This window comes from Hypomesus transpacificus, unplaced genomic scaffold (assembly GCF_021917145.1).
Source record: "Hypomesus transpacificus isolate Combined female unplaced genomic scaffold, fHypTra1 scaffold_62, whole genome shotgun sequence".
Taxonomy (NCBI): Eukaryota; Metazoa; Chordata; class Actinopteri; order Osmeriformes; family Osmeridae; genus Hypomesus; species Hypomesus transpacificus.
In genome coordinates this window covers 48,196-59,592 of record NW_025814035.1, presented here as the reverse complement: position 1 = coordinate 59,592, position 11,397 = coordinate 48,196, and the positions used below count along the sequence as shown (strand labels likewise).

Below are 11,397 nucleotides of genomic sequence, written 5' to 3'. Positions count from 1 at the left end.
TTTGTCAGATGTGTATATATTGACCAGTTTAGAGCTAAATATTCTTGCCAGAGCCTGGAATTGAACCCATGTTTTGAGGGATTTTGCATGGCTGGGTCTCCATCAGGTCAACACATTTTGATTCAAGTTCAAGTACTTTTACCTCCCAAATAAAAGTACCCCCGGAATAAAAGTACCCCCCGGACAAATCCTCAAAATCTAATAAAAGTACCCCCCGGAATAAAAGTACCCTCCGGAAAATTGTCAAATCAGCACGCAAATTGTATCCATATGCCATCATAATGTGTTCCTACCAGTGTAAGTGCGCATCTTTTACTGTCACTTTCTATCAGGAATAGAAATGGGGAGCAAACATACCATTGCTAGGAAAAAACTTAATCACTTGTAGTTGAGATATACAGAGTTACAAATCTGTCAAATAACAAACATACCATGACTACTGGTATAGCTCAACAAACTTATAGTAGACACAACTGCCGCACAGCCCATTTGCAGGTGCTGTGATATTTCTAATGACATCATCTCGCAGCACCTCATATACCGCGTCTTGTGCGGCATACAATCCTGAACTTGCACCAGTACTAGTTACACCTTCAAAGTATCTAACAGCAAGCCCAGCCCCTTGCCCCCATACAAATACAGCTGGCATTTCGAGAGTGCCATATTTCACTAGCACACGGTCATCAACATTGATGATGAAAGGCTCGTTGTCTATAGGGTGTGACTGTCATGCTGGTGTGCTGAATGGGAACCGTTATGTGAGTGTCAGTATGTGAAGGAGTCAGATGGCTGAGCGGTTAGGGAATCGGGCTATTAATCAGAAGGCCGCTGGTTCGATTCCTGGCTGTGAAAAATGACGTTGTGTCTTTGGGCAAGGCACTTCACCCTACTTGCCTCGGGGGGAAAGCTAACGTTTTCACATCAAAGAGTTCAAATTTATCTTCCCATGAAAAAAAATCATGGAATTTTCTAAAATTATGTCTCGATTTTCCCCCCCAAATAAACGTAACGTCCAAAATAAGAATGTACCGGGTGTATTTTTCGGGTAAAACGACCCGTACGTTTATTTGGGAGATAAGAGTAATGCCACTGCATTTCACAGTCAAAACTGTAGTTTATGTTAAGTAGATGTAAAAAGCTTGATTTTTCACAACTGACATGGATCCTTTCTTCACTTTTACAGGTCTGGAGGGTCATGCAGAGGCCTGCTCAACTTATGATTTGTATTTCCATCGTAAGTGTGGTCTTTAATTTCATTTGGAAGTGGTATTAAAAGGTCTTAAAAAGTCTTACATTTAAGTTGTTAACACCTAGACATCCTGTGACATCCCCCACTCCAGAGACAGTAGGTGACAGAGAGGTGCAGACATTAAGTTAAACATGGTTGTGCCTTAAGAGTAGAATAAAAAATAGAGACTAAATGTGTAAATGGATGTTGAAACTCAGTTCTCTGAGTTGGTGCATGTCAGTTTAGGCAACGTTTGTCTTTTAAACCTATAAGCGCAGCTAGTTCTGGCAGGGCAATCGGGCAGCGCGCGTTATCAGGGACGTAAGGCGTCTTACTCCACCTTCCTTACTCCACCCACTACCACACCCATGTAGCAGCGCATATCCATTGGGCCACGTCCGATAAGGCGTCTTTAAAAGACGCGCAGATATGCACACACTCACCCCGGTCGTTGTATGATCAGTGCTGCTGCCACTGCTGTTTCTGGTCTCGCATCTCTTGGCTGTCTTATTTTTCGGTTTTGCCATGGGCGCCTCCTCTGATTCGGAGCCGACCCGTTTGTTGGGGGTGTTCGGTGGAGGTTCCGATCGATCACCCGGAGGTGCACCCTCCGTGGACCTCGGCGACAACGGGAATGGCCAAGTTCGACGCAGCCTGCGTCTGGCCCAGAGATCATCTACCATCACTGATTGGCCAGTCCATCGTATCCTCGACTCCCTGTACGACCGGGGTGTGTCTCCTCCCAGGGGATGTAATCACGAGGAACTGTTCGATTTTTTCATGGAGTGCGGCGGAATCGCTCCTCCCGCTCCCCCAAGTGCTCCGGCAGGGAAAGGCAAGGGGAAACGGGGCACCTCTTCCCAACCGGCATCCGGGAAAAGGGCTCGAGTCCGGGGGAGGAGCCCAGCCCCGGTGGCGTCCACCTCTAGTTCGGACCCGGTGCTGGCGGCCCTGTTGGACATCAAAGTTTCTCTGGCTGACATGGGAGCTCGTGTCGTCGCGTTGGAGGGCAGGTCGGCGACGGCATTGGCTCTCTGGTTAAGATACTGCTATGCTCTGCGGATCCGGTGGACAGGCGGGTAGTCGAGTGCGGGGAAGTGTCCGTGCTCCTCAAGGGGTGTGATCCCAGGATGTCCAAAAACCTGACTCTGCCCGGGTTCTACGTGGCTTTCGGCGTATACCGCGACACGCTCTGCGAGGCTTACCCTGAGCGCCGCGTGGAGTTCGATAACTACCTGGCATTGATTTCGGATTTAGCAATGCGCTATGGTGGAACTCTCTTCTATGAGTACCACAAATGCTTTTCTGCCAAGGCGGCATTATACATCACAAAGTTCAACGTCCGTGTGGATTGGTCGGTGCTCGACCTCGATCTGGTCAGCAGGGTGTTCACCGGGCATGTGCCGATGTGTTGTTCCGTGTGCGGTTCGTTGGCCCACACGGTGAATCTGTGCCCGAGGACTGCATTTGCACCGCCGATCAAAGCAGAGGGGTCTGCCTGCGGTGCATCCACCTCGGGCGGTCAAGCCGGTCGGAGGAAGGTACGGCCCTCCTCCACTGCAAGCACCTCGCTGTGCATCACGTACAACGAAACTGTGTGTAGGTAAACTAATTGTAGGTTTCTGCATGCTTGCAGCTATTGCGGGGATGCTCATCCCCGATCTGTGTGCCCTCGTCGGGCCCGCCCTGCTCCGAAGGGGAAATGATTAAACATCCGTCAACCCCAGTCAACGTATCGAGACTTTCTGCCGCGTTGGGGAGTCATCCCAATCGCTGTTTTGTGTCATATTTACTCGATGGTTTGGTGCACGGGTTTCTTGCTGGTCTTTGTTATCTGCCTGACGTGAGTCATGAGTGCGCCAATTTACAAATGGCGATCAAAGAGCCGGCGGTCGTCGAAAAGCTCCTCGAGAAGGAAGTGGCTAAATGGTTTATGATCGGACCTTTCCTCGCGCCCCCTTTTGCCCCGTACCGAGTAAGCCCCATAGGCGTCGCAACGCGCAAGTATTCTGGCAAGAAACGCCTCATCATTGACCTGTCTGCCCCTCACGATGGCATCTTGCCCAGCATTAACAGTTTGATTCCCCGGGAGCCGTTTTCGCTTTACTACGCTAGCGTCGATAATGCCATCAGCATGATAAAAACCGCAGGCAGGGGCGCGTGGCTAGGGAAAGCCGACATCACCGACGCGTTTAAGGTCATGCCTCTTCACCCCTCTCAGTGGCATTTATTCGGTGTTAGGTGGGGCAGCAAGCTGTACTTCTCTGTCAGGTTGGCGTTCGGCTGCCGCAGCAGCCCACGTATTTTTGACTCGCTGTCGGAGGCGCTGTGCTGGATCCTGGTGAATGTCCACAGGCTGCCGTTCGTTTTGCACCTTCTGGACGATTTTTTGGTGGTGGATTTTCCGTCGTCTCCACCCGCCCGCTGTATCTCGGTGTTGAGGGACACGTTTGGAGACCTGGGTGTTCCGCTGTCCGCGGAGAAAACCGTAGGCCCGTTTCCTTGGAATTCCTCGGTATCAACCTAGATAGCGTTTCCATGCAGGCGTCGTTACCCGCGGAAAAACTGGAGCGCGTTCGAAGCGTCCTGAAGGCCGCTTCGGGCGCTGCTTCGATGGCTAAACGTGAACTGCTTTCGTTGCTAGGCCATCTGAATTTTGCAATGCGCATCATACCCCAGGGCCGCGCGTTCGTGTCCCGTCTGTTGGACTTGGCTAAAAGCGTGCCTCATCTCCAAGACTGCGTGGTGTTGGACGACGGGTGCCGATCGGATTTGCGTTTTTGGAGCGTGCTGTGCGAGCATTGGAACGGTATCAGTTTTTTCTATCACGATTCCGTGGAGTCGTCCGTCGCTCTCGATTTTTACACCGACGCAGCTCCCTCGGTTGGGTTCGGGGGGTTTCACGGTAACGAGTGGTTCTCCGGAGCATGGCCCGCGGAGATAGTCTCTCTAGCTCCGGAGAATTACTCCACGGCTCCACACGAATTGTATCCAATTGTGATTGCTTGTCTGTTGTGGGGGCATTTATGGTGTAGAAAGAAAATAACGTGTTTTGTGACAACGAAGCTACAGTGTACATCATCAACAAAGGGAGGTCTTCGGTGCCTTTCATTAATAGCTTAGTCAGACGGCTAACGTGGACAAGCGTGCTTGGTAATTTCATATTGCGAGCCACATTCATTCCAGGCCTAGAGAACAGAAGCGCTGACGCTCTGTCTCGTTTCAATTTTCAGAAGTTCCGAATGCTGCGCCCTCACGCGTTACCGGACGGGTTGGCGTGTCCGCCATTCCCCCTGACGGTGCTAGATTAGGCCCGGGTGCGCTTCACATGTATGTTGTATCGGCAGGTGAATACATGAGGAAGGGTATCGCCCCATCCACATTAAAATCCTACGACAGGGCATGGATTCGATTCTCTGGTTTCTGCGCCGCATTCGGCGTGAGCCCTAGGCCTGTGAACATGTCTGTTTTGTGTGCCTTCATAGTTCATTGCTTTGAATCACAGAAGCTGCATCCCTCCTCCATTAAAGCACTGGTGTCAGGCATTCAATTTAAATGTACGTTGTTCGGAGCCCTCAGCATGCAGCCTGCTCGGGAACCCAAGTGTCCGCCTGCTGATGAACGGGCTGAGGAAGCAGCGTCCGGAGACCAAAGATAAACGCTTACCAATCACCTTACCCCTCTTGCACACGCTGGTGTCCAATTTGAGACAAGGGTGCTTCGGGCCCTACGTCGACACGCTTCTTGAGTCAGTATTTTTCACGGCCTTCTATGGGTTTCTGCGGTGTGGGGAATTCACCTCCAGATGTGCCACTTTCGATCCATGTCGTGACCTAACCTTATCTGATGTTTCTGTGGCAAGCGACATGTTTACAGTTGTTCTAAAACATTCTAAGACAGATGTTGCATATAGAGGTACCCCAATCGTGATTGCTCGGACTAATTGTGTTTTTTGCCCACTCTCCTCCATGTCCCGGTATCTGCTATGTCAGATGCCATCCGAGCCCTTGTTCGTCACCGACGAAGGCAAGGCCATGACGAGATCCTGGTTCGTGCAACGACTCTGCGTACTGTGTGTTCGCTGTGGGCTGGCCCCGGAGCTGTACACAGCACACTGCTTCCGGATCGGGGCAGCCACCTGGGCATCATCCAAAGTGCCTACAGCCACTCTGAAAATGATGGGGCGTTGGTCTTCATCGGCATACGAGCGCTATGTACGCCCCAATGCCTTGGACATCCTCGGAGCCCAGAGGTCTATGAGTTTTGTATGAACGGAGCTTGCGGCCATGTGGTCAAGTGTAATTTCTGCATTAATAAATTAATGGCAGTACAGATGGTGGCTGGGTCGGCTTGTTAACCCATAGCAGTAGAATATCTCTTTAGATCTCGGTTCGGGCGTGGTGATCTGCAGACGTGCTCTGATCTGGTAGCTACCAATCAGAATCCATAGTGTCTGAATCGAGATATCTCTAGAGATAACCTGGACTCCAGGGAACGGCGGGTGCTCTGCCGACACATTTGTTTATTCATTCTCACATAGGGATATTGATGGCACTACATGCGCCTCGCTTACATCTTTGGGGTTGCCGACGGGCGCTAGAGGAATGGGTCTCTAGAGACAGCTGTAACTCTGCCCTGTATGGATGAGAGGTTACCGGATCACAAACATTGTAGAACGTCTCCGTAGATCTTGGCTCAGCACTGGTGATCCGCAGACGTGCTCTGATTCGGTAGCAATCGATCAGAATCCAGCGTCCGAGTCAAGATATCTGCGGAGACACCCTGGATACCGACCAGGGAACAGCAGGTGCTCTGCTGACACTAGTCATTCTCACTAGCTAAGCATATCTTCGTGTTCCGGCGTACATGCTGCCTTTGTGCACATCCTGATGGGTTTGCTGACGGGCGCAAAGAGGGGCAGCTCTCTGGAGGTAGCTATCTGCCCGATGTCGGATGAGACCATCTCCCCGGGTACCGGGGAGATGGTCGGTGTATTTGGCTTGTCGCGGGTTCACCTTCCGTCCAGCACTGGGTCTGGACGGGATGTGCGCGTGGGACGGCTCGGTAAACCGCACATCAGATGGTATGTAACGCGATGGATATGCACACATTAGTCAGTTAGTCATTAATCGATGACTAAGTAGTCTTAGTCATCGATTAATGCTAGCATGACCCCCGCATCCAGAAAACGCTTGTTTTCACCACTAGTATGTACGTAGTGGGATGTCAGGGGGTCCTCCTGTGGCTCAGGAGCAGCGGCGCTCCGCTCTACACATAGTCGGCATGGCGGAGTGGTGGCGTGTGTTGGGGGATTATATCTCTATTGCTCCCTGCCTCATATGTCTTGACTGAAATAAGCGCAGCTAGTTCTGGCAGGGCAATCGGGCAGCGCGCGTTATCGGGGACGTAAGGCGTCTTACTCCACCTTCCTTACTCCACACACTACCACACCCATGTAGCAGCGCATATCCATTGGGCCACATCCGATAAGGCGTCTTTAAAAGACGCGCGGATATGCACACACTCACCCCGGTCGTTGTATGATCAGTGCTGCTGCCACCCTCCACCGTCCCCTTCTCCCCCATGCTGTCTGTATCTATCCAACAGGGGGATTATATCTCTATTGCTCCCTGCCTCATATGTCATGTATGTATGTGTTGCATCGAGGAGGCAGGGAGTGCTTCCCTTAGATCATCCACTCCGCCAAAGTCAAATCTACATGTCCATGTCATGTAACAATAAATGCTCAAATCTAATACGTGATTGTCTTGACTGAACTAGGTTTAAAAATAATTCAGATTTGATTGGAACTCTCTTTTATACATTTATAATTGGATTTGACATTTAACAGACATGTTAAATGTCAGAGCTAGTATTATTAATAGTGGGGTCGAAACTGACATCAGTAGATTCTGCAACATAACCATGAGCACATTTACTTGTATCACACTTAGTGAACTCCCCCCAAATAGTCAGCAAATCTAACTCCACAACCTCAGATATTGATCCTATAGTCACAACATTCTTTAAGCGAGTGTTTGATAGTGTCTTAGGTCCGGTGCTAGAGATTATAAACACATCCCTTAGAACTGGCGTCTTCCCAGATGCCTTCAAAACAGCTGTTGTAAAGCCCCTAGTAAAGAAACCCAAATTGGATAACAGTCTACTTGCAAATTACAGATCAATATCAAACTTTCCATTTATTAGTAAAGTACTGGAAAAGATAGTTTTAGTCCAATTAAATTATTTTATTGAAGAAAATAACATCCTGGAAGTCTTGCAGTCAGGTTTCAGGAAATATCACGGTACTGAAAATGCTCTCAACAAAATAAAAAGCGACCTCAGACTAAGGCCGAATCCCAATACTCCCCCTTACCCCTTCCCCTTAATTTACCCCTAGCCCTTGGCCCTCGAAAGTAAGGGGTAAGGGCTACATAGCCCTAGGAAATGGGACGCCACTTGGTTACAGGTACGTCATCTAGCACGTATCGACATCTCCAAAGCAAGTAGTGTTATGCACTGATACTAAACGAAATTCGCTGCTAATAGAGTTTACTTAGAACTGTAGACATGCTAGTCAAAGAAATGCGGGACTGTTGTGCAATTCAGAACTGTAACATTAGCGTACCAAACTAGCGATTTTTAGAAACGTTTCAATTAGGAAAATGGTTGCAAATATATGTTCATGACTGTATTTAACACAAAACAAGACTGTCATAATTTTTTTATAAATTAATTAAGCCGAAAATATTACATTTATCGGACTCTCTGGATGATTTGGTCGCCATTGTTGCCGGTCGCGCAGTTTTCACATAGCCCTAGGTTTCAAGTAAGCTCCCAATCTTACTTGGTTTCAAGGGGTGTATACCCCTTAGTCTTAGCCCTTCCCCTAGCTCCAAAAGAGTATTGGGACACCACTAGCTCTCACGGGAACGCGCAAAACTAAGGGGAAGGGGTAAGGGGAAGGGGGAGTATTGGGATTCAGCCTAAACTCTGATGCAAATAAAGTCTCTATCCTTATCCTGTCAGATCTCAGTGCAGCATTTGATACCATTGATCACGACATCCTAATCAATAGACTGGAAAAGCTTATTGGGTTCACGGATAGTGTATTGAACTGGATGAAATCATACATCACAGGGAGGAAGTTTTATGTTAGTATAGGGGACCATAGGTCCAAGAAACATGAGAACACCTACGGGGTTGCTCAAGGAAGCTGCCTAGGTCCATAACTTTTTTCTCTTTATATGTTACCACTCAGCGACATAATCATAGAACATAACATAGATTTCCATAGCTATGCGGATGACACACAACTATATATATCCACTGAACCCAACGAATGATGGATCCATGGAACGGCCATCAATTCCATTACCAACTGCCTGTTGGCAATAAACAAATGGATGAATGATAACTTTCTTAAATTAAATGAAGACAAAACCGAAGTCCTACTATGTGGCCCCCAATCCAAAAGAGAGATGCTTACTAAGAATCTAGGAGGCTTAACCCCCTGTTTTAAACCAGAGGTGACGAGTCTCGGTGTAATCCTGGACTCAGATTTGAATTTCAACTCTCACATTAATAAAGTGACCAAAAAAGCTTTCTTTCACCTGAGGAATATAGCAAAGGTACGACCATTCATAAACCAAAATGATGCAGAGAAGTTAATTCATGCTTTTATATCCAGCCGGCTGGACTACTGTAACGCACTTTTCACTGGTCTTCCCAGGAAAACCACTGAAAGACTACAGCTCATTCAAAATTCTGCAGCTAGATTATTAACAAAAACTAAAAGGAGAGAACACATTAGTCCTGTCCTAGCCACTTTACACTGGCTCCCTGTTACTTTCAAAATTGACTTAAAGGTCCTTTTCCTCACATACAAAGCTTGACACGGACAAGGACCAAGCTACATTGCTAACTCCCTTATAAACTACACACCAGCTAGAACACTGCGATCATCAAATGCAGGCCTATTAGAGGTCACCAGAAGCAGTCATAAGAAGATTGGTGATTCGGCCTTTGCCAATTACGCCCCCAAACTATGGAACAAATTACCCATAAATATTAGGGAAGCAAACACGCTACACATTTTTAAGAGACAGCTTAAAAACTACTTTATTGATTTTATGTACAGCACCTTGAGCTACAATTCTTGTATGAAATGTGTTATATAAATAAAGTCTTACTTTCTATTCATAAAATCTCAACAGTTGGTGTGTAGCAGAGAGGATAAAGAGACTTGTAACCTTATGCTCATGAGTTCAAAATCCCCATTCAGCTTATTGTTGTTGGCCAAACATGAAGTCTTTTTGCTCTCTTGTTGTCCAACTCTCGACCTTCTACAATGTAAATGTTTATAATATTTTGACATTTTGTGGAGGAACCCGCATCGCTGCTTGCAGCTATATTTTACCTTTGCGTTCTGCGCTGCTGCCACCCACCACCGTCCCCTTCTCCCCCATGTTGTCTGTCCGTACTCCCCGTGGGGGATTTAACTTGTTGCTCCCTGCCTCATGTCATGCATGCTGCAGTCCCCATGTACATCCATTCCGCCAATGTAAAACCATTTGTCATGTGTATGAATAAATGGTGAAATCAATCACGTGAGTAAAGAACATTTTGGCGTCCGCCAAAGCCGTTTTCCCGAGGGCCGAAGGCAAAAAAAAGTTCTCAATGTATGTATGTATGTATGTATGTATGTATGTATGTATGTATGTATGTATGTATGTATGTATGTTTCAAGTAGGCTACAGCCGAACCCTCGTTCTGTTTTGATCAATAGTAATCGAGTTGATAAAATATAAATTTCCACTCCAAATACTGACAAAAGTTTGATTTACTATTTCCAACTGAGCCTCCATTGGTATTCTTAACCTGGAATAATAATATTCAGTGCAATGTTTCCTCTAAGGCTAAATGTCTGCCGCCACGGTATCAGAAATCAGGCTGTACAAAATTTTAGTGCATGTCGGAGAATTGCAGGGACACGCGCTTCACTCCGCAGTTGAGTGTGTGTCCTTGAGAACTGCAAGTCATATAACTTATGTTGTCAGGTCATTTAAGCCTGTTATTGTATAAGTCTATAGTTCTTGCAAATTTAAATCAAGTTAACTGGTGATTTTCGTTGTTTGTATTCTTTCCCAGCTAGCTAAATTGCACGTCTGTTGATTTGATAGCGATTGGTGCCCTTGCTCAGGTTTGTCTTTTAGGTGCATTATTATGCTGAAGTAGTTTTAATTAATAAAAAGTGGTTTTATTGTTATTATTTGCTACAGAATGCTTAGCCTATTAAGTTTAGCTTCAGAGTGGCCTACCTTAATCGATAGGCTAGGCTACTGACCATTTACAATAAGTTGTTACGTCAATTATTAATTGGCAGCATTTATGCCATTTAGAACATACTTTATGAGTGTACGGTGTCATTATCTAGCCTAACTCAACTAACTAACGGGACAACTGGGTTGCTGCCGTAAAGAATAACTTACTCATAGTTGTATGAGACAAGTGAGTTTTTGTATTTAGGGCTTGTATGTATTCATCTATTGTTTTACTGTACAGCACTTTGTGTTCACTTTGGACTCTATAAATACATTTTGCCTGCTTGCTTGCTCGAGATAACCATTAGAGTTATCTAGACCCAATGCGTAGACTACAAATAGCTAGCTACTGTGGTGAACCTGGCTTGTTTTGCAGTGGTTTCACAGTCTCGCTAAACAGATGATCAGCGTGTTGTAATAGGCTCAAATAAACACGCATTGCTATGAATAACAACCGAAGGATTGATTGGAAGACTAGAAACCGTTTTGTCAGAATAAAAAATAAACTATGCCTCTGACTGGTTTTGAACCTACAACCCTTTGATTACCAGCCCAACATCTCAGTCAATTGAGCCATTCCCAGACATGGACTATGCAATTTTCAGTAATGGATAATAAATTAAGCCTTTTCTCCAATGGCTAGCATTGTCAGATTTGGTCCAACTTCAAACTGCTGTAATTCAGTCATATTTTGACATAACAAGGTGAAACTTTGCATGGTACTTAAGGGGTGTGTCACCTTAAAGCCTATTAAGTTTGAACCATCCTTCAAAAATACATTTGATTTAAAGACACAACATATTGAGCCAATGTAGACATTTACATAAATACGCCCCTTTCAGCCAT

General features: G+C 46.5%; 1 protein-coding gene across 1 annotated transcript; it reads left to right on the top strand.

The window, feature by feature from the left end:
• The first annotated feature begins 3,098 nt into the window (after positions 1-3,098).
• Positions 3,099-4,539, top strand: LOC124466030. Its single transcript, XM_047017661.1, is given in 3 exon segments — positions 3,099-3,723; positions 3,726-4,271; positions 4,274-4,539. Coding segments are annotated over 3 exon segments (1,437 nt in total).
• The last annotated feature ends 6,858 nt before the right edge of the window (positions 4,540-11,397 follow it).